This window comes from Prinia subflava, chromosome 3 (assembly GCF_021018805.1).
Source record: "Prinia subflava isolate CZ2003 ecotype Zambia chromosome 3, Cam_Psub_1.2, whole genome shotgun sequence".
Classification (NCBI taxonomy): Eukaryota; Metazoa; Chordata; class Aves; order Passeriformes; family Cisticolidae; genus Prinia; species Prinia subflava.
The window spans coordinates 17,069,807-17,093,898 of NC_086249.1; the positions used below are offsets into that span (position 1 = coordinate 17,069,807).

The window sequence follows — 24,092 nt, forward strand, 5'->3', positions numbered from 1 at the left end:
GCTTTTTTTTTTTTTTTCCTAGACTTCTAAAACTATTTGAGGAAAGCCAGGCTATCACTGGATGCTGTCCAACTTGAATATCACATTCATGTATGTTAACAGGAACAAAACCTCCATTGTGGGCAATCAGAACACGTGTTATCTTGAAAATGGTACAAAAGGACAATGATTCCACAGGGGGAATTCAGGGTATGCCAAATAAATTCTAAATCTTTCTCACAATAGCTTCATAAGACCTCTCACGGCCTTGTCAAATAGGGTTAATGTTTAACAGCTCTCCATTTTATCAGTACTTTTCTTTGTGAGCTTTAAAATAAATCCCTAATGTGTCACAGACACTCCAGATATAACTCCACTGAAGTTACAGGATTAGTTAAGGCCTGAACTAATGACTTTTTCATTTGGATTCAGTAATTTTAATCCATCTGGGCAAAATGTTCCTGAAGAACATTTGGAACAACACCCCCTTTCAGGGTCCTGTTCAGGATTTTTAAGAAGCCTACAGAAGCACAAGTAAAGAAGATTTTAAACCAACAGGACTGACGTAAGTGAATCAATTTGTGGGAATACTAGCAGACAATACTTGTCACCTAAAAGGTTAATACTGGCTGTAGTTGGTTAAAGAAGAAAATAAAAATGTGACTTCCACCTCTGAGCTGTAACACCTGCACTGCTTACAAAAACTGCTTTCGTTGGTAAACCATCTGCACAATTAAGACGTAATAATAATGTAATTACCAAAATAACAGCTGATGTAAACATATATGATGGATTTGGGTAGTCAGCAAGAATGTGGTGCCATAACACATTATCCAGTATGGTTGAAAATGTTTATAAGTTAAGCATGTAAAGCAGCTGAAGTATAAAATTAATGGTTACAGGGCTGCCTTTTTCAGCCTTTCTTCAAGGGTGCTTTTGTCACTAAACTGTGCTGTCCTATCAAGAACCATTACAGCTAAATTTGGTAAACAAGGCAACCTACTGAAGCTTCTGATATGAAGAAAATGTCCCTATTCTACAAGTATGTGATTTCTGTAAAAATAAGTATGACTACCTGTGAATCTCAGGGTGCTCAATCAACAACTATTCAAATGAAATAAAGGTGTTAAAAGGATCGTGTCTCATCTCAGCCTAATGGGGCAACTTTTTTGTTACATGTTTCCTTTCAAGTCCCTCCATACTTAAAAGTTTTGGGACCAGGATTTAAACTTTAAAACTTTACCCAAATTCAAACACCCACTCCCAGCTATCTAGCTATTTCTTTCTAATCCCAGTTCATTCACAAAGAAGTAAACACGTCAAAAAACCTCCACATGACTGGAAGATACAGACACCTAGAGAGGTGTCCAGGAGTTCAACAAAATAAAGTGATCTGAAAAATACAATTCAAGGAAACCTCATTGAAAAACATGCTGCTGCCACATTTATTTATGCTTACACCTGGGAGTTTTCAATGAGTTAGTTCCAGGGTTTTCAATGAATCTCATTTCCCAGAGTCAACAGTGGGAGAGATAGCAGAGGTTAGTCTGGCTTTAACCCATTCAGAGCCTGTCCAGGACACACTGGTAACTGGCACTGCAGAACAGCTGGGGCAGGCTGGAAGCAGTGTGCTGCCTTTGAGAGCCCTTCACAAACAGCTTCTGGTTTTGTTAACATCTGAGGCTTCTCAAGCTTCAGTGTCCAGCTTTGGCTGAAGCACACTGCAGGAATCAGAGATTAGAGACGCACAGACATCACTTCACCCCAAAGCGAAATGTTGTAAGCTTGTGGCCTTGAAGGGATGAATTAACCCAGCTATATTTCAGCCTGCATTTCCAGAAAACATTTCAGATGTGGTGATAGGGTTGCTACACTATCTTCTCCTTGGGGCCTACCCTCCACAGGCCAAGAATCACTATCCTAATCTATTTAGAGTGGCAGATTCAAGCTGACAGCTGAAATAAACACAACAGAAAAGTACTAGGGAAAGAACTAGTATACCTGTGAGCCATCTAGGGCTTGCAGCGACATGGCTTCATCACCCAGCCTCCAGTAGGAGCACACCTGCAGGTCTGAAATAGTTTCTAGCAAAGGGCTGTTTAAGGTCTCTGGCAACAATAAGCTTAAGAACCCAGACAACAGACCAGTTGCTCCAAACACAATGTAAGGCAGAGACCACTGTACAGATTTCTGGAAAAAAATAACAGAATTAGGTTCAGATTGATTCCTTGTAGTTCATGTTGCGTATTAAAGGACCTAGCCTTTACAACCATTCCCTCTGGCAATGTTTGTGTTCCTATTTAGCACAAAAGTCACCAATCTTTTTGCTGTGGATTTTTTTTTCTTGGTTGGTTGGGTTTTTTACCAGTATTGTCCATTGTATCTTGTCAATACTATTAGAACCCCACAGATTTTGTCATGAACTTCAAGAGCCTGCTGAATTTGAACTCAATTCTTGCCTCTAACATATGGACTTTTTAACAAATGCAACATCCCTTTGTAATAGGGAACAGATACCCCAGAAACATAAACATGCTGCTTGGAGATCTCTGGAGATCATCTAGGCCAACCACCTACTCTAAGTACAGTTACAGCCACAATTAGGTCAGGGCAATCACTGCTTCACATAATCAAATATGAAAAAGACTCCAAGGATGGAGATTTCCCCTCCAAGTAGATTGTTCCAGGCTGCATTAAGCCTCTTAAAAACATTATTTTGCAAATTTCCTATCTAACCTCCAACCCAAAACTTGTAATAAACATATGCTAACAATGTGGGAATAGTGTCAAGAGCCTTACAAAAGCCTTCCCTGCTCTCCTCCCTCTCCTCATCCATACTCCTTCTGTGATCAAATGGCTGACTATCAAATCAAATCAAGTTGGCTGAGAAGGAATTGTCTTTAATAAATCCATGTTCACTGATCCCGGTTACCTTTCCAGCCTCCACATGCTTATAAACAGACTCTGGGAGATCATGGCTCAATCCTCCCACAGACTGAGTTAGAGGTGCTCAGCCTGTAACACCCAGGTTCCACTTTCTGATACTAAGGACACACACAGGGTTAGCCTTTTTCCTCCCACACCTACCAATGATCCTTCACCACAACAGTGGTTTATCACAGATGATGAACACTTGCTTCACTATCACATTCTTACAGAATCTTCCCCACAGAATGGAAAGCTTTCAGCTCTAAGTGTTCTTGAACCTATTGCTCCTCCTACTGTTTGCTGGCCTGCTGCTTCCTCAGCTGTGCTGACAGGCAGAGTACTGGAGTCGAGCTTTGTCTCTCAAGACTGAAGCACAAGTATTTCAGCTTATTCCACGTCAACAACCATCCCATTCATCCACAGGCGTTTTCACTGAATTTCCTTTAGCTGGCAGAATCCCTATTTATGCTCCTTGCTGGTTTTAGCTTCAACTGAGCTTTGGCATTCCTGGCAACTGAGCTTTGGCATACCTGTGACAGCTCAAGCAATGTTTATACACCTCCTCTGACTCCTGTCCCTGTTTTCACAGTAAAGCTGGCTTATTTTTAAAAAGGGGAAGAGTTTAGCTGTTTGTTTCAAAAACTCACATTGTAGAGACCAATTCTAAACTGAGGAAAATAGCAGGCTATGATCAAATAAACGACCAACGTTTCATCTCTTATCTCTGCAGTTAACTTCTCCTCTTTTTACTATTACGAGATCTCCAGACAAAAGACACTGAAAACATGTTAAAATACTGGAAGAAATTATGAAACACAAAAATAATTGATTATTTTCTCAAATCAGGGTTCACTTGTTTTTTAACCAGAACTACTTTCATTTTCATGGAACCCCTTCAAACATTATGACGCAAGATTTGTGTCTCATGCAGTATCAAATCTCTGGCAGCCACAATATAATGGATGTCCCAACTGCTACATAAAAGCTGCCTATTAAATCCACCTGGTAGACTGGCAGCAGTTTTGGCTTTGCCTATTGTTCCCCAGAGGTGCTCATGCTCTCACCTGCCCAGTGCTTCGTTCTGCAGATTAAAAGTCTCCCTGAGCTCACCTGCCCTCTTGCTAACCTTCTGCCTCACATGTAAAATAGCAAATGGCAGAGAGGAAAATTACCTGAGATGAAATCTGCCACATTAAAGGAATTGTCACTGGGTCTCAGCAAACAGCTGGGAAAAACTGGCACAATTTTTACCTGAACACATGTACCACTCTAAGCACTACAGGAATGCAATGGTATCACCCCCATGTGTTGTTCTTCAGAATCTTTCATTGCCTTGTCAGTATATCAGATCTCCACATCACCTTCATTTACTGAAAGACAAACTGCTTTGCTGATATTTATAACCCAAGGATACTTAATGAATTGCACTGATAGCAAACAAACAAATTTTTCTCTTTCTATTGAGCCCATATGCTTAATTTTGATGCAGTGATTCTTTTAACCCTGCGAGTGTTTTGCTATTGCTTGTGCAGGGTTTAAAATTTGGTATCACCATCTTGGTGATTTGAAATTATTATATTTTATGGTCCACTAGCTAGGTCCAAAAATTCCTACAGAGCTAAAATACCTTCTAAATCAAATAATGCTGAGGTTTTGTCTAATCACACAGACAATACTGCAATGCCTTTGGCCGACCATGATACTGTTAAGAAATGCAATTTATGTATCTTAATTTATATATGAATTTTATCCCCAATATTCCCATCTCTGTAAGCCTCTAATACACCAGAGGCACAAAAATACACATAACAGAAGTTCAGACAAACCAGTGAAGGGACAAAAGGCGCAATGATTCCACCGACACGGGAAAACATGGAGCAGGCACCCATTCCAACATTCCTGTGGAAAAACCAAACATAATTAATCTTTTGAAACGTGTTATTGAGCAAGGAGAAAGACTCATCAGTCATGACCCTGAGCACATTAACTGGCAAAGAAAATTAAAATCTAACTGAAAGCACCCCAAGACAGGAATGAAACATTTTTGTGATTAAAATGAAGCAAAAAATCCCCTTTACATACATCCCCTACATACATAGGCAAAACAAGTGTGATTCCAGTTCATGCACCTTGCCTCTGTCTGAAACCAAATTCATTCATTCATTCAAATCCTACTAACCAGCAGATATACCCACTCATGAAAAACACCACAGTATGCTTTCACTGTGGCCGAGCATCACCTGCACCCATACAGCAGAAGCTTCTGTCTGCTCTGTCAGCACAAGCAGGGGGTACTTTTGCCCCTAGCGAGTGAAACCTTACTGTTGCTCACACACAGCCTGTGAAGCATCGAGTTACTTTTACAAAGCTTATTGACCAGGCATCTTCAATGTCTCTGCTTAGGCTTGTATAATGATAGAGTTGTCTGGTTTTATAAACCACTCATTAAAAGAAATATCAGCAGCGCTATAGTTATCCTTATTAGCAGAAGGGGAGTTGTTAGCAGGCCAAGCAGCTTAAGGTCTATTTCACTGTTACATAAAAATATGGTTAGTCTGAAGAGAACACTGCAAATTTCATGGAAGAGGGAGTGAGAAGATGATAAAGGGAAGAAATTTTAGAAGTAAAACTACATCTCATCGTTATATGTAACTGAAAAATTTAAATAAAAGACTACAGTTAATAGAAAAAAAGAGAAATAAAAGATGATCATGTAAGAGATCACCAGAAAAATGAAGACTCAAAATTAACTTGTGTTACCTGATGACAGTGGGATAAAGTTCTGATGTGTAGATGTAGACAATGTTAAAAGCAGCACTGATTGTCAGTTTTCCCAGCAAAGACAGAGAGCGACTATTCACCACTGCAAACACTCCAGTATCTGAGAGAGAAAATGTGACCCTTGTAAGGCTTTTGAGCAGTCCAATACACCTCCAATCATTTCAATCACACAATGGTATGGTGTGAAAAGGAATCTAGTGAAGAATCTAAAGGTTGAAGCTACAACTCAGCATTTTCAGTCTACCACTAATTAAATACTAAATTAGTTCTATCAGAAAGTTGGAGAAGAGTATAACAGATACATCTTCCAAAAGTGAGCACTTATTTTTTTTTTAAAGAGTCTTATTAATTGTCATTTCTATAGTATGATAGTATTCTTCTAATATTATTACTTTGAAAGGAAGATGCTGTAAAGAATCATACCAAATTTCCATCCAGTCTGTCAGAACAGTCAGTGCTTATTTGCTTTTAACAGGCAAATCAGAGCTCATGCCCAGTGAAGACAGGTGCTTCCTTCTGGCCAGTGAGCCCTTTCACTTCCCAAGGCACTTCACCTTTGCCTGACTTGGGCAGTTCAGTACACAGCTGATTTCTTGGGGTGTCACAGTTCTGTCCTTTCTTTTCACATCTTACATTTGGAATGATATGCAAAAAATACTTGATCATTGGTACCAGCCAAACCAGAATATTTCCAAGTGCCCATGCTCTAGCACCTGGAATAATTCTAAAAACTTGAGTTGCACCCCTTTAAAAAAGCTTTACCTATTAGACCCACTGCTATCTAGAGCAAATTCTGTACTCTGTCACAGATGCCTCATTTCTTCAATCACTCTTCAAGCCTTTGAAACATTCACTCATTTTACGAAAGGTAATATATATCCACAGATCCTACGAGCAAGGTGAATTTATCTATCTGGTTTTAAAAAGAAAAATTGCTACGTAATCTGAAAATTATAACAGTGCATCTTTACACAAATGATGTTTAACTTCACATTTCTTAAAGACCCCCCAGTTCAGAAGTTCATCACAATGCTCTCTGAGCTGCAGATTATGTGGCCACATTACTATTACCACAACCACCCTACTCTTGAACATTACACAGAAGTGTGGGAAAGATAGAAACTTGCTCCATCACTCAGTTCTTCAGCTCTTCTGACACTGGTTTTCCACTTGGAGAGATACATCCAAGTTGCATGGGTACTACTTACACTAACCTATCATCTAGCTATTTGAGATACCACAAGAAATATCATTCATTGGGATTATGTCAAAAAGACTGGAAAGGAACAACTGATGTGAACAGAAGTAAAGGGCAGAATTCAAAGGCAAAAATTCAAATCCAAACTTTACTAACAAGTTTTCTCTAGGGTCTTAGGGAGGTTATTGCTTATTCTTTTATTAAGTTGGCTTCTCCAGCCAACTCAATAGAAGTTGAGACTCACATGTGGTATGAGCCTAATCTTCCAGCAGCCATCAAATTGTTACGCTGTAGGATGCTGCTTTTACCAATTCTTACCACATACTCCAGAAACAAAAAAATACTTACCTCTCTTCTTAGGCAGAAACATGACAATAAGACAAGCCAATCCTCCCAGGAACAGGAATGCACTCAACGTTCGCTTCCGACCAAACCTGATACGCAGAGATAACAAAGGTTTATATTCTGCATTAGGTTTGTGGCTTGCAAAGTAATGAATCCTCTGAATTCACACCGGCTCCTTATTTGCAGTGGGGAATTCTGAATACCATCTTCCACCAACGCTTCCTCTCACACCGTTTTTAAGCAAGCTTCTGCTGCACACATAACAAGATGAACGGCAACTTTATAGAGGGGCTGACAATTTCTAGGATTTGGGGTTGCTTCCTGCCATGTGTGACATTTGTAAAGCTCCTCAGGAGACGCAGAGGAGACACTGGGAGGAAATTCTACAAAAACTGAGACATTGTCCAGAGTACCGTGGTTCAGGAAAAGGCTGAAAATCTGCTCTGCTCACACAGCAGCCCACACAGGTACTGCTACTGCACAGACCACAGGACAGCCCCAGCAGAGTGGCGTGGGGACAGCTCTGCCCCAGCAGCCAGGATGGGATGGAGGGGCAGCGCTGGGAAGGACGCTATCTAGTGTTAGCCTGCAGGCAGCGCAGGCTCCTCCGAGCTACACCAACCCCACCCGAGCCAGACGGACGGCTCACCATTAGGTGAGTGACTGAAAACAATTAAACTGCTATCTGAAGTAGAGATAAATCAATGGGTTAAACTGCTATCTGAAGCAGAGAGAAATCAATGGCACTTTCGCACTCAAGTGGGAAGCCCCACCCAACAGATATAAGCTAGGAGATGTGACACACAGAAAACCTCTCTTGGAGAAAAGTTATGAGGAAACCCTGAGTGGCTTAATAAATTCCATACTTACCATTTTTGGTTAATCAAGTAAATACAGATTGGGTATGCTGGGATTTCTATCAAGCCTGAGAGGGCTAAATTGGCATAAATACTTCCACCTAAGTCACCCACATTAAGGGTAAGACCGTAGTACACCAAGCTGCACACAAACCTGCAGAAGACAGGAGAAAAAAAAGTGAAACCAGAGCTGACACTTTGCCTGCCAAATACAAGCATTGGTCTGGTAAAATACACTCTAAACTATATTTAGTGTTTCAGCAGATAGGTCTAAAATGTTTCTCTGTAAGCATATGATGCCTTCTAGGGAAATAAACCATTTTGTCTCAGCAACGACCCAGTTCCTGACTTACTACTGAGTGAAACTTAAGACATTTACGAACAATGTGCATAAACCAGTACAAAGTTAGAATACAATCACGACTACATTATTTAACTTCAGTAATGTCTTTGTCCCTTTTGTTTTCATCAGGTTACACTGTAATCCACACTTTTTCCAATTGTGTGTAAATTCTCAAGCAGTTCAAGCAATACTTCAACCTTCTTTTAATTTCTACACCCTGGCCCAGTTTTATCCATTCTTTCTCCAACTCTGTTTAACTTTTCTTTTGTAACCCTATTGTCATGTTAGCCCCTGTAAAGGGAGTTGTCTTTACAGAGAGGAAAGAAATTGGTCACTAACTCATTCTGCAGCAAATCAGCAATTCTCATTTAAGGAACAGAACAATCAACTATTTATACTGCAGTAAACACTTGGAAAAGCAACTGGAAAACAGCTCAGTGCTGTATGCTGACAAAACCATTTGTTTTATTCTTAATTGATACATCTTTCCCAAATATATGCATTATAAAAGCAACCCTATAAGCAGTAGTGCCTGAGGACCTGCATACCATGTCACACATAAGGTTTTTTTAAAGTAGCAGCAAAACACCTCAGGGCTATTAAGATATCTGAAAAAAAACCAGGCACTTTTGGAGTTAAATTTCTGCCAGTGATTAGAAGGAGCGTCACAGACTCCTGCTCCTCACTACAACAGCCAACACTTCCTCTTAAAGAACTGTTGCCTATGATGTCTACTCATTAGACAAGGTAGGCCACTCACGTGCTCATGAGCTCCTTATACACAAAACGAGGAATAATCCATGTGAAGGGATACTGACAGCTCTGGGCCTAAGAGGAGGACACTGTGACTAATCTCAGCAGCCCTGTGGGTCAGAATAGAAGGGGTAGTTCTCAACTATTTTGAGACTTCAACTAAGATAGAAATGCAGAGATAAAACACCTCAGAACTGGACTGTAAAAATGGCTTTGTGCTAGAAATGCACTAAGGAAATACTGTAATAGATGCTTAAATACTATAAAGGATCCTTTTTAGGTACAGTGTCCCTAACAATCTGTAGGACGAGGCAATTCTCAGCACCATATGGCCTCAAAGACTTCAAGAGGTCACAGTAGCACAGCTGGGCCTACAAAGTATTTCCAGTACCAGGTGAACATCATGATCAAGGTGCGTCCCAGGAGAATCCTGTAGCGGAACAGATCCAGAAAGCTGCCAGCCTCTCTGGAGCTCCTCTCAGCTGGGAGTTTTAATGAAAAAGTGCATTTCTGCTTGCGGTTCCTCTTTGCAATGAGGTACAGGGCATCTTCTGCCTCGTTCAGACGGCCCTGGGAATAGAGCCAGCGGGGGGACTCGGGAATGAAGCTGAAACACACACACACAGACACCTTTAGGGATTTTCCTCTCTGTGACGCAGGACTTGTCTAAAGGAATAAGGCTGAAATGAACTTCAGTATAATAAAGAGTTTTCAAGCAACCCTTCAGGTATAAAATTCACTTACAAAACAGAAACAAAGCATGTTGAAAGGAAACGTAAGCCATACATCGTTTAGATACCAAGAAATTACACTGAATGTATACATATATACACACATAGAAAGACCAATGTTACAAGTTACAGTATGATCAGGATCCTGTCTTTGGAGAATTCAGAATTAAGGAGGCACACTTTACTACAAGTAACAGAGGATGCTTTTTTAAGACCCACTAGGTTCCATTTCTCATCTTCCATAAGACCAACTGCCATTTCCCATTTTTTCAGCTTTTTGCCAAATTCTCTCCTGTAGACAAGAAGGCAGAAACTGTGCAAAGGTCATGATCCTCACATGCACTGTTCACTTGACAGGTCTGTAACTCCAACATTGTCTACTACATAAATCTTATACTATTGTCAGGCTTCCAGAACTAATTTTAACTTTAGCCTTTTGCCAGAAGCTTTTTAAGATTTTTGCCTCAGACCAAAAATTATATTCTTCCTCTAAGTTTAAAAGAATGTGATTCCGTGTTTTCACTTAAAAAATGCTTAGAAAGGAGCATATTTTCTTCTCCAGGATAAAAATCTGATTGTATTTTCTACATTGAGCAATTTTTAGGCAATGTGGCAGGGAGGCCATGTGAAATTTGGAATTAAAAGAAAACCCTTTTCTTACAGGAAAGATAGGGTTCTGAGCACAGCTCTGAAGTCACAAACATAACTCACTTAAAAAAGTTTTACCTATCAATCTGAACGTTAATTTTTTTCCCCAAGGGTCCCTATCACCACAAGGTTTTGAAATATCCAAAGTGTTATCTCTGCCATTCACCTCACGAACAGCCTCAAAGACCCTTCCCTGAGTTCTGATGCTTCCTTTGAAAGGGTGTGTGGATTTTTTGAGGAGCAAAAGCTTTATTCAAAGAGTTACTGAAGTGAAATAGATGTTGGAAAGGCAAAGACCTCTAGTTTAAATGGCAGCTAAAGTAATTTCGCTCTTTTAGTTACGGAGATTTAGAAGTCAGAAAGCATGTAAGAAAAGAACACGGCACCACAGAGCTTTCAGTGCAGAAAGTCACAAAGCCTCAACTAGCTCCAAAAAGATCACATTTAAAAAATTAAAGGGAGCTGTCCATTTTTTCTTTTGCATGTCACTTTTAAGACTGGACAGGCAAACAATTTTTATGCTGTCCCTTCTGTGTAAACACAAGAAAAGCATCATGTTATGGCATAAATATGAAATTATTCCTGTATCTTTTAACACGTATTTATAGTGCCTCATAGCACACACCAGTTTAGGTCATCTACATACACCAGCTAAAGAACAGGATGTGCTTCTCTAGCACCCCAGAGACTGTTCCCAGCTACAGTAATACTGCACACACAGTACAGTGTAGACTTACAGGCTCAAATATTGCAGCACACTATTTGAAGAAACCACACGCTATGGGGGGAAGGGGGTGTACAAGTTGAGAGAAATACCTTATTTACACCATTTCATGCCATTCTAGAAAGGCAACTTGACTTAGTAGTTTGGGTACTCAGTTTGTTGGATTTTTTTTTTTACATCCTTCTTTATGAAACTTGGTTTGAAAAACAACTTACAGAGAGAGGAAAAAGACGACTGCTCCTTCCAGATTAACCACAACAGCCAGAGTCCTCCAGGAACGAATGAAATACCCTAATAAAGCATACTGGGCAATTCCCACAGCAAAGAACAAGCCACCAATAGAACCTAACATACAATTAAAAACAAAACAAAGCATTATCACTTCTGTAAGAAACATTAGTAAATCTCAACAAATGGGATCAGACTAACTAACTAGCTAGAACTAACTCTTCATTAGCAAAAATTCATTCAGCGTTTCAGTCAGAAACAGCTCTTTGACCACAGAACACCCTGTCCTTTATTCATGAAGAGCGGAAGTATTGCATCTAATTGCAAAGATTAATAAAAGCCCCAAAAGTGCTCTTCTACACCCTCCACACCCAACAAAGCCCTGTGAACAATGAAGTCTTCTAATTCCAAATATAAGTACGTGTACGTATGCAGCGTAAGAAAGTACCTTTCTATGTGTAAAAATAAATACTACAAAACATTGAAAAACTGGTAGATTTAGGAATATGTAGCGAGCATTTGTAGCTTCCATGATCTTCCATGATAAGACACCCTATTTTAACACAGCCTCAGCATAGCACTTCTTTGGCTTTGTAAGTCAGCCCTAGAGCTGCAGCAGCACAGGTTACACACATTTCTGAAGGACAGGTCTAACACCAGCAATCAGGACAGTATCTGTATGTTCTGAACACTGAAGGTAATTACTACATGAGACAACTTTTTTCAGTAACATATAAGCAACAGTTTTCTCACCCTCCTATGAAGTAAAAACACTTCTGATTTCTTTTTAAGAACTGCCAGGAAGGAAAGAATTTGTATTTAGCATACGAATGCTTGGCTCTGTTTAGCAGAGTCCAACATTCTGATTAACAGAGCTCAGTTGTGACAAACCTTGGATGAGCATTTAGCTGGTAACATTCATGGAGACACTTCAGCTGGATCTTTGTCAACTTGAGTGATTCAGAGACCTGAATGGCCCCAAGTCATCTACCCTGCTTGTCTAAGGTTCATATTAAACAAGCAGAGTTCAAAGACTATGATCGCAGATATGCTCAATGAGAGCTAAATTTGCAACTGCTTTGTGTGCCTCAAGTGGTGTGTGAGATTGAAATCTATGAATTCTGACAATAAAGGCAGTTTACCTGCTAATGCCCAGTAGGCTGTACCCACACACTCATTCAGTAGAACAAAGGCTACCAGTGACATCCCACCATTCATCATCCCCACCAAGAATCTGGAAACGGCAAAGAATTCATACGAGGGTGAGAATCCGTTTGCAATGGCAAACAAGATGTCCAGAGCAAAACCTGGAAAATAAGACAGAAAGGTTCATTTTAGAAGGATAACTAAATAAACAGAAGCATTTACTGGTATCTTTGATGCCCACTGGCATCTGTCCTAAGACATCACAGTCAACACCACCACCACCAAAGGTTTGGAAAGAAATTTACACACCTAGAGTCAATATCAAAAAGGAGAGGACACAGAAGGAGTGGGTTTTTGATATATAGTTTGCAGTTTGAACCTTTTAATTCAGTTCATAGCAGCCAATTTTTTTAGACACTCAGAACCACTGTCTGACTCCGGTTAAAGACAGCTTTATATTTATCCCTGATACAGAAGCCACAGTTAAACACACGACCAAACATCTCTCCTCATTTTTAGAGAGCAGTGTATAGAAACCAGAGAAGAGAAACATTGCCAGGGGACAATACACGGTGGGTTTGCATGCAGAGCAGGCCCACCTTTATGTGCTTTGAATGAGTGCTGTTCCTTAAAAGAAAAACAAAAAACATAAAACATTTCTTTAAACTCTACATGCTCATCCATTGACACAGAACTTTATACATAAACAAAACATGCAGTTTTAAATGTTTTTTGATCCAGGGACAGTTAGAAAGCTTATGAGCTTCAAAACAGTATGAGGATCACAAATACATAAAAGTTAAATCATGCAGACAGGGGATAAAAGGTGCAACAAATTCCTAACAGGTTATACAGGTAAAAATGCTGTTACAAAACTACTAAAAATACTAATTGGAACTTGCAGAGATCCCATGAGCACACAAACCCAGAACACCTCACAGAAATTCAAATGGTGACTGAACAGTGAAATACTAATTCCTTCTCTCAACTTCTATGGCATGAGTATATTGGAATGCCAAAACAAACAAACAAAACCACAGCACATGATTTACAGCTGCATATCAAGCTCTCAGCAGAAACTGGGCTGTTGCCTCTGACCCTCAGGGCCATGACACCCTCACGTCATTCATTTTGTCGAGGGGTTACCTGTGAGATAGACTTTCTTCCTCCCGAAGCGGTCGGACAGCTGGCCAAAGGAGATGGCTCCAACAAACACACCACTGAAGTAGGAAGAACTGGCAGCACTGACTTTGTATGATGCATTGCCAATTAAAAACCACTGGATGGAGGGGGAAGAAAAAACCAGAAACAACAAGCCAGTAAAAAGGTAAATTAATCAGAATCCGAACAGTTCACCAACAGCTAATAGTGGGGAGGGGATGTTACATATTTTAAAGATGATAAAAATCTTCATAAATCTTCTAAGCATCATATTCAGTAAATCACCAGTCCCCACTGCTGTCTCCCAAACTTACCACAGGATACTAGCAACTGCAGTTCTCCCAAACCAAAAGCAGTTTTTGGTTCTGAAATCAAGAACAGATTCCTCACAAAATCCAATTTTTGCAACTTTCTCCCACTCTCCCTTTCTCTGCCTTCTCTCACATAAAGCTGTTAACCTAAATATACTCAGTTCTACCTATTGACATGTGTCACCACAGTGTGTAGAACACACATCGTGAAAAAATAGTTGTGGTTCATGTCTGAAGATACTCCTGCACACACTCCTCTCTATGAACTGTCTTGTCCCTGAGCAATACTTTGGTACTATTACACAGGTTGGCCAGGTTTTCTGCATACACTCATCTTTTTTACAGTGTACTTGGTCATTTCCAGTTCTTTTCAATTCCAAATGCAAAGTTGATCTTGAATTGTTTGATTCTTACAAGTTGAAGAATCTGTCTTCAGTTGAACCTGACAAAATTCTTTGCCCCACAGAAGTAGAGAATGAAAATATGCCATGCTCTCAATGTTCAAAAGTTAATTCCTTTTATACTCTGAACACTCCACATCTATTCTTTTCTTTTTCTATTCCTCTTGCACCTTGAGATAATGTTTCCTTTTAGTGACAACCAACTCTTCTTCCTGTGCTGGTAGGCTGGTGATTATGTCATTATCCCTGCAATAACTCTCTAATCTTCTCCTCATAATCGCCTCTTCCTCTACCAAAATCTCATTAAATATCCTTTCTAGCAAAGCTTATATTATTTCAAAGCTCAGCTATAAACTACCTCATCATGATAACAGAGCCATGCAATTAAACCTCACAAAGATTAGGATGCTAACAAAACACCACTCATAAGCTCCAAGAAAATAACTTGCTTACTTTCTATATCTGCTTCATTTTTGAATTGTTACTTTAACAGGGAGGTGGTTACTGATAATAGTAGGAAATGTGCCCATGAAGTGCCAAGACTGGCAAAATTCAACTGAAACCAACCACATGACCATAAATCAGGTTTTGAAGCTTCTGCAGACTTTAAAAACAATTCCCAGAAAAATACATTTGTAGAATAATTGCATACAAGATTAATTTTATCCTGAAATAACATGGTCAGTTTGTTTTATAACAGCTACAACAATCATGCAATAACTTTTAGTATAAAAATTTAAAAAGCTGCCAACACGAAAATTGTTGACATTAGATGCTTTCTGAATCATTCCGGGATTAAGGGCTAACTTGGTTGCAAGGCTAAATTTGTTCTCAAAATTTATCTCAATGTCTAAGCCCTTTAGAGAGCTCAAGGCTTTTCTGCATAAAAACATGCTACATATATGCTTATTCACAAATCAAGCTTTTTACATCAGAATATTTTTCAGAGTAATTTGTAATGGTCATGTTATCAGTGATGCCAGAAGGTTAAGCACTGACATACCCTCTTTAAATATGTAGGAAAAAAGGTCTTTACAATCAATCATGAAACTGGATGAATAATAAATTACAGGTTAAATATTCTCCAGATATGTACATTCTCTCTCAAAATGTTTGTGCTTAGAACATAACCTCCAAATATACCAAATATTCAGCCAACAGATTCATAAAAACTGTATTTCAATAGAGGGAAACAGAAGAGCTAAGAAGATTTCATTCAAACAGGCCTCTACTGAAACATATGCTAAAGAATTAGAAAGCAGAATCTACACAAGTTGCCTTGGGGTTGAGGTTTTTTGTTTGTTTTGGTTGGGGAGTTTGTTTAGGGTTTTTTATTCCTCAAGCAGGCTTTGTTCTTTACCTGAAATTCTTATTTATGCAAATAAAATGTATAAAGATCTGTATAAAATATATGTCATATGCTAGGCTCTACAAGCCTATCTGACCTGTCAAGATTAAGAGAGTAAAAGACTCTTGGGCAAGTTAAAAAAAAAAAAAAAAGAAAAACCCCAGAGAAAATTCAGAAACCTTACTGAATTTTAAATAATGCTTAAGAAATCCACTATCCATTAAAACTTTAATTTAAATGGTATCATAAGTATTCATATCCTCTTTATTGCCAGAATAAGAAGCAATGCCTTTTGTACACAATGGCTTGGTACTGTTCCAAAGCTGGCCATTTTTATTAATATGCTCCTAACCAATAAACTGCTTTACAGGAGTAATTTGGATAGCATTAATACTTCTGGACAATAGCCACGAACTATCAAGTGGGGCTACACTTGACTCCACAGTTCAGCTCTACATTCAGGCCTTGTAACCAACGCACTCAGGGCTCTTATAAAGAACAATCTGACATTAACAGATACTGACAGACCCAGGAAGGGCAGGTGTTGCACACATCAGTGCAGAGTCTGGAATCATTCCTGTAGGGACTGTGGCTAGACCATGAAAGAAATCACTTTAAAAACACAGAGGCTGTGCCAACAAAGTCAAAGCTTGTTTTGGAATAGAATGTCAGGGAGCTGCTTTGTCCACCTGACTCCCCACTGCCCATGTTCTTGTATCTGAAGTTACAAAGACTGCAGGAGCCACTTCCCCTCCAGCTCCTCCAGTGCTTGCTAACTGCATGATGGATGCACTACATGCACTGCAGCTCAGCAAGGGGATGGCCAGAAAGAGCTCAGAGTCCATGAAGGATTTTGAGCAAACCAGTAAAATGAATGTCACAATTCCAGCTCAAATATGGAACCGGGCTGCAGGATGCAATATGTAACCTCCACATGAAAAAGGTGGGAAGTTCTGGAGCAGAACATTGGTCAAGATCTGCATAGCAATATAAAGCTAGCTTTTGTTGCCAATAAAGACATGAGCACATTATCTGTGCTCTAACTGGAGGTAGCACGTTTCATTTGCTAATCAAAACATGCAGGAAAAAAGCAGTACAAAGAGAGCCCCAAAACTACCTCAGTAAGATTTACTACTCACACATGAGGCTGCAAAACACATTTCAGACTTACCTCAGAGACTATGGATGTGAAGCTGCTGCCAAAGTGTATGTGCTTATGCACCTCGCTGCCATTGGCAGTCAGAAGCCATTCCCCAAACGCTCTCTGCTCGCTCGCTGAATGGTTGCCATGGCTCTGATTAGCTGAGAGACCTTGCAGATCCCAGCTGTAGGGAGGAGTTGCACCCACCAACGCGATGAGGATGGCTTCTGTGGCCACATAGAGCTGGCATGAAAGACAAAAAACATCAGAAATGCTCAGCTCGAATCCAAGCAAAGTCTCCTCCACAGCCAGATTGAATCAGTATTAAAAATATTCCTATTTTTATATTTGCTTTCTATCACTATGAGATGTCATGTATAGCCCCTGTCTACCGAACAGCACACACTGAAGAACCACAACTTTAACAAAGTGGTTCTTGCACTTCTTATGTGTCAGATATTTGAGAGAAAAGAAGTTTCCCTCTTGCCACCGTTCCCTCAGTCAGATAGCCTCAAGCTCCCACTCACAGCAGGTACAGATCATTGATGGAGGAAGAGTTACTAGATGTACTAAGGAGAAGAAAACCCCTATTCATTAATGCAAGTATATTACTCTTATATCCTCTCCTGCCACCTGTGCTGTTCACTCCTCTAATTTGGTATTTGGACTAGATCTCCTCCTCATGGTTTCATATCTAATCTTGCCCAGTTTTGACAAAATTAATTCTTTGCTGGCTTTCTACCCTCTGTCGACCCGTTTTATTCTTAGATGACACAGAGATAACCATGTGAACACACTCATGCATTTTTAATATACTTACATATTTACAGATACACACAAGGTCTAAATAGTGATCAATAGCCACTTTTGTTTAGGTAAGAATAAATAAAACTGCTGGAAACCCAGACATTTCAAGCCTGGTCTAGAGTTGGCTTGCTGCTGCTTGCTCAGAAGAACTCTCATCGGTCACATTACAACTACAGCTTAAAACTCCATGGTTTGAGACCTGTTTGAACATAAAAGTGGCACAAATTCTGCAAGAGAAGGTGGATCATAAAGTCTTCAGAGATACAAAAGGCATTGCTAATAACAACCCCACATATTCTCCAAATAAAAGTGCTTCATCTCAAGCCCTAACTGAGGAACTGTAACTCGGCACAATGGCTCCTGACAATACAAACCAACCTCTTCCCCAATAAAACACCCTCATTCATGCCCTTCCATTCTTCAAACCCTACGATGGTACCTCCTGAACAGTCCTTGCTTTGCTCCCAGCATCTCCTCCCCATGTTCTCAGGCAGAACATACCCACAGGAAGCTCCCACAGTTCTCTCGGAAGGCTGCTTCACAAATAATTCACAAAACTGGGAGAACCATAGGTACAAAAAAAGCAGCCTGAGGACCTCTGAATTCTGATGCAAGCAACACCAGATAATATTGCTCTGTTCTGTACAACAGCTGAGCAGCTGGAGTTACACCCAGATCTAAATGAGAATTATTACTAAACTAAACAGAGCCCCGAGTTATTACCTGAAAGCAATTTTTGCCATCAGCTCCTGTTTGTATTCTACATGATCAACTGCTACTTTACTGGCAGGAGGTAGAGAAATATCTTTTTTAAATAATTCTCTTTCCATTTTCTACTAAAATTATCAAATTTCAGAAGAAATGTGGAAAAATACAGTTAACTGTTATTATTTAGGCTAAAGATCAACTTCTAGATCGACAGCAATGAAAAGTAAAAGAACTCATCTGGGAAAGAAAGCAATGACTAAGATCACATGGCAAAAGAGGTTTTAAAATGCTGAGTGGCCATGTTGCTAGGGATGTGTGGATACAGTACTCTCAAGAACAGCTTGAAATTACTGAGAAATGAGAATTACAGGTCATGATGTGTGGTGCATCCCTCTACTCTGACTCACTCAGACAATTATGTGTCAGGACTAAGTGATAACATCCTTGCTTTTGTCTTGTGAAATAAACATATTTTTGAAGTAGATCAAGAAACAAAATCCTCAAGGCGTTTGGTTTCAAGAAGGAAAACAAAACACTTTTCATTTTTGCACAGGTGAAAGCAGCTACAGAAAACTGAATAGAGAAATACGCGATTGCAGGCACATGGAGAAACACTACAGGGTTTTTTCAATAAAAACCCCCAACAATTGGCCTTTAGCATCCTGGTGGGTGCAGCAACCAAGGATATCACAAAGAAAGAAACACTTTCAATTGACTTGTGCAATCAGCAAACCATATGAAAATGGAGATGTGTTTTGATATTATCAAATAATACTGTTCTATACTAAAGTTCACTGAGTCACTGCTGACACAAAACTCTCCTGCCTTTATTTTGGGTAAGAGGTACAATAAAGTATTAATTTCATTGTGGAAACAAAACAGAGCCCACAAAACACCCCTCAAAATTCATTAACAATTCTGAAGGTCAGAAACATTTTCTAGAAGTGATTTTAAAAACATGATGAAGGAAACTCTAGACCTAATTACATAATAAAGTTTTCATTTAAGTAAGAGCTGTATTAATGAATCTGAAGATTCTTCCCTTAAGAATTCTAAATCCTTGCACTTAACAGTAACATAGTTGTGCAGACTGGTGAACAACATAAAACAGTTACAAATCAAGTAGAAATGTTATATAACAACTGTATAAAATATAAAATGGCTACACTGTGGCAAACAAAGCCCTTCATTTTTCATTTGTTCTGTAATCCAAGTCAAGTCAAATATACGTCATTTAGTGTATAGTTCCAGTTCATAAAACATTTTAATTGGCTTTATATGAATGTTAACAGCTCCCAATCAAATTTCCTGCATTGATCTGTATTAAGATGCATACCCAGCACAGGCGGACAAGGCACCAGCTCCCAGCCACTGATGATGAGATGCTCAGAGTTCTGCTAACTGAGGTTTCTCCTGTTTGTTAATATGCTCTTTAGGTTAAAATTTTATAGTCTGCCTGAATTAGAAGACTATGGTGTAAGGTAATTTATTAAAAGGCAATGCCCCAATCCTGTACATTTCCACATTCCCTGCTAAGTGGAAGGGATTTTAGTTAGCCAGTTAAAGCTATTTCACTAACAGATTTTGAAATTAACTTAAAATTAGTATTAATAGAAGTGCCTGCCATGTCTTGGCCAGCTTTCTGGATGTTTGTTTTCATAATAAATTACATCCAAGAAAGATGCAGAACCTCTAATAAGACTAGCAAGGAAGGGGGAGAATGAATTAAAATTTTCATTTGTGTATAGTGAAAATGAACACAAGAATAATTTAAGAAATTCTTTTAGACCTCATAATTTAGCCACTATGAAGCAAAAATGAAAAAAGAAAAGCAAGACTTCAATTCTAGGAAGAGGAGCTTTCAACCTTTTTAGTCAGCTCATCAGCAATTCCCAACTAGCCTGGTCATTCTAGACAAGTATCAGCTGAAGCACTCATTGCTGAACAAAATAATGAATAAGACAGTAACTTCTGACCTTTCAAATACAGAAATATTAAAACTGCACCCTGAGGAAAGACGGAAATTAAGGAAGAACAATGAATGACCTTGCTCTGGTAGAAGTTTTTGATAAAGAGATGGTTGCAGTTCAGGATGAGAGTAATTTCTTCTGAACCCATGACAAGCAGCTGAAAAGCTGGAGGGCAACCTAATTTTTGAAAATCTGATGATCTCATCTGCTCCACGTCATCTCCAAAGGGTGATCTGGCTTTAAATTCACTTTATTTTTCTCTTCAGTAACTCTTATGTAGAAAAGCCCTACAATGTCTTCTTGCTGCAAAATTATTATTTGCTGCTGACAACACATTCCTCTGTGAAAATATCCTTCCCTCCCTGGTGGCACGGTAAGAGAGAGAACACCGTAAGACAGATGGAAAAGATGCAGTGACAGCGAAGAATCACCATGTGGAGAAGAGCGTGACCTCTCAATTACTTACCAAGCCCAGACCCACTCTGACAGGAAACACTTCCCATGCAGAGTGTAAGCATTGTTGGTTATTACCTGCGACTTATCAAGGACAGAGTGGACACATATTTTGAAAGAACTTAGGGTTTCTGCAGAGAAACAGAGAAAACCTACACAGTTTAGAGTTTTTAAGTGTGAAACTGCTGGTTTCCAGAATCTACAGCAAAAAGTGCAAAATCTGTCCAAAACCTCACATAACCTCCTTCTAGAAATTCTTTAACACCTACAATGATGACAAACATCACAGCAGACCACAACTCTCAGAGCCTCGCCTCCTACAGGTTTGTGGAAAATGCCCCTCTAGCTTCTCCCTCCTGTTCCAAACACCCAAGCACACACCCCTCAGCTCTGTTTCGTGCTCAGTATTATTTTGGTGGGCACTGGCAGCAGCAGGGTTTGTTGCTCCTGCTCAGTCTGGGTGCCCACAAGACAGGTGACTGCTGCCACACTCAGACAAGGGCTGCTTTACTTTCCACGGGCAAACAGCAGCATCGGAAGAGCAAATACCTTAATTGCACAAGCTTTCTGCAACATCTGTCCAAGTGACTCCTGTGCACACGACTTTGTCTGGCAGGGCCACAGGAACACAGCACCCTCACTCACATCACAGGTTGACAGGTCTCTGAACATGAATAATAGAGTTGGAAGTGTAATTTTTCTGCCTTTAAAAACTCAAGACATAAAGAAAGCTCACAGACTGTTAAGTCAAAGAACCAAGGCAATACACATGAACCAAAATTATAAAAAGCACTATTAATACTACCTCTGCTTCAACAGGAATATTCAAGAAGTCAAACTGCATTAATGCGCAGTCAAGTGCCACAACTCCTCAATCAAATACCAGCTGCATAGTTTCACCAATATCACATCAAAAGTGCCACTCCACTCTTCTTATGAGGAAAAGGATTTGGAAAAGAATACAGCAAAGAAGTGCTCTAAGTTCCTATTCCAGTTTATGAATATCATGCAAAGCAGCCCAGGAGAGGACCATCCCAATGGTATTATAGAGTAACATGAAAAAAGTCAGCAACTGCTGGCAAAAAAATGCAGGAACTGTGGGTTGACAAGTATCAGGCAGTGTTTAGTCCTGCTTCCAAAAGCATGATTATTCTCTTGTCTGTGTTTTATGTTTTCCCCTCTTTCTCTCTGTACTTTCCAGCCTGTGTTGGCTATAAACTTATCTGAATCACAGGCAGTATTTTAAATGATCAAAGTCCTCACCTTTGCATGACATTTTGGGACACTGCCAAGGAATACTGGGTGAGCATCTTGGTCTCAGGGAGGTAGTTCTGCTAAGACCGTAAGAAAAGTACATTCTTGGCTAAAGCATTTAACTTGGTAATTTACTGATTACTTCCAAAGTTTTTGCTTAAGTATCCAGACTAAAAGACAATGCAGACATTTGTATACACTACTTCTACTTGTTTATTTATTTATTCATTTTAAGGACCGGTCTGAGGGTAAGCAATTAGATGTACTTGTGTTTTGTTTATGGGTTTTTTTTAAACTGAATAATGCCTTCTGCTTACTACTATTTCAGAGCAACATGATACTCCAGAACTGAAAAATCTGTTTTTCCAGTTTCACCGTGAAACTTGCTAAACCTGATTTTCAGCTTACAGCCTACAGGCTTCAGAATTCCCTGAAGTATTTCTTGAAAGTGCTCAGGAAAATAATTAAGAATTACAGAAATGTTTCAGCACTCTTAAATTAAAAGGGCATAACCTCTTAAGGAAGAAGTGTGTCAGGGGTGTACAAACTGAAAGATATTAAAGAACTCTGGTATTTATATATTTTTAAGACACCAGTAACTAAACATCACAAAGTTTTGTAAGCTATATACACAATCTCTCCGTCTTTCCTTAGATAAGGATCTCGAAACCTTCATCGAGCCTTCCAAGGCAAATTCTTAACACCCTTTCACCCTGAGCCCACCACGATTAGGAAAACGACCCAGCGAATGGAATGTTTAACCAGGTTAAACTGCAAACTTAGTCAGAGATCATACTGTAAACAGACAAGACCTAGAAAACAGATATTATTGCTCCAGAGGGACTCCAGTCCCCCTGGGCTAGCACTTGGAAAAAGCAAACAGGTTTTGCTTAATGCAAACAATACACAAGAAGCACTATCATAAAGAAGTAATCCCATTAACTACTCTAATTAAAATAACAAAGACATTTGAGAACATAAAACTTTATCTATGTCAGAAATAAAGAGCAACTATCTCATGCAAGTGGGAAACAAATATTCTGAGTTCAATTACACACCTACTAATTCTCTCACACAGGAGGAAAGAATTTAGAGCCTCTAAAATGGAGATGTGTCAGTGAGGAGCGCCTTGATATTGCTAGTGGAAAAACACAGGCAATTTACTGCCTACAAAACATGGGAAGTTAGAGACTATGAGTACACAGGGGCAGGAAAGAAGGAAGGGGAGATGATGTGTCATAATACAAATATTTTTAACCCATAGTGTTTGCTACCCAACAGAATTATGCCTGTTAACTCCCAGGCTGCTCTTCGAGGGTGCTCAGAGGACAGATTGGCTAGCTGGATTGTTGTTTGCCAGGCTGAAAGGCAAATAGCAGAAGATGGGATTGCTTCAGCTCCCACCGAGTCCAAATATCATCCCATTGCACCAAATAGTCTATGTAATAACAACTTTATTATTAATAATCTGAAAACATCTCCCTGTATGTTTTACCCACAGCCCATACAGATATGACAATCACTGTTGACACAGTGCCTGCACGCACCTTCCATTGCCTGTTGTTAAAAACGACTGCAAAAATCAAGGCATTCAGCTACAGCTCCAGTAAAGAGCCCCAGAGCAAGCTCCTTCTGACAACTTCACTCAACACACCATGTAGCCACCTTTCTTTTTTTAAAAAAAAAGACAGAAGGGCTTAAAAAAAAAATAAATAAATTGGGTTTTGGATTGCTTTTCAGGTTGTTGTTTTTTTGGGGTTTTTTTAATGGGTAGAATACTCTGCTACCTTCCCTCTGTTGGAAAGTCTTCAGAATGCCTGCTCTATGCCTCTCCCAAAACTCATGCTTCTTGCACTGTATCTGAGAGTTAAGGACCC

At 39.5% G+C, this 24,092-nt stretch overlaps 1 protein-coding gene across 7 annotated transcripts in view; it reads right to left on the minus strand.

Annotated features, from left to right (window-relative positions):
* The window catches only part of SLC22A15 (solute carrier family 22 member 15), a 47,880-nt gene that overhangs the window by 17,644 nt on the left and 6,144 nt on the right, over nt 1-24,092 (minus strand). For all 7 annotated transcript variants that reach the window (XR_010079947.1, XR_010079948.1, XR_010079949.1 and 4 more), the window contains exons 2-11: nt 17,054-17,266; nt 13,808-13,940; nt 12,658-12,822; nt 11,503-11,632; nt 9,576-9,791; nt 8,102-8,242; nt 7,235-7,320; nt 5,668-5,788; nt 4,734-4,806; nt 1,981-2,169 (exon numbers count right to left, since the gene is read on the minus strand). Coding sequence is in view for 4 of the 7 variants with exons in the window: in XM_063394072.1 (XP_063250142.1) it covers nt 1,981-2,169; nt 4,734-4,806; nt 5,668-5,788; nt 7,235-7,320; nt 8,102-8,242; nt 9,576-9,791; nt 11,503-11,632; nt 12,658-12,822; nt 13,808-13,940; nt 17,054-17,266 (1,467 nt within the window). In the remaining 3 variants the exon portion in view is untranslated. The remainder of the gene's footprint in view (nt 1-1,980; nt 2,170-4,733; nt 4,807-5,667; nt 5,789-7,234; nt 7,321-8,101; nt 8,243-9,575; nt 9,792-11,502; nt 11,633-12,657; nt 12,823-13,807; nt 13,941-17,053; nt 17,267-24,092) is intronic.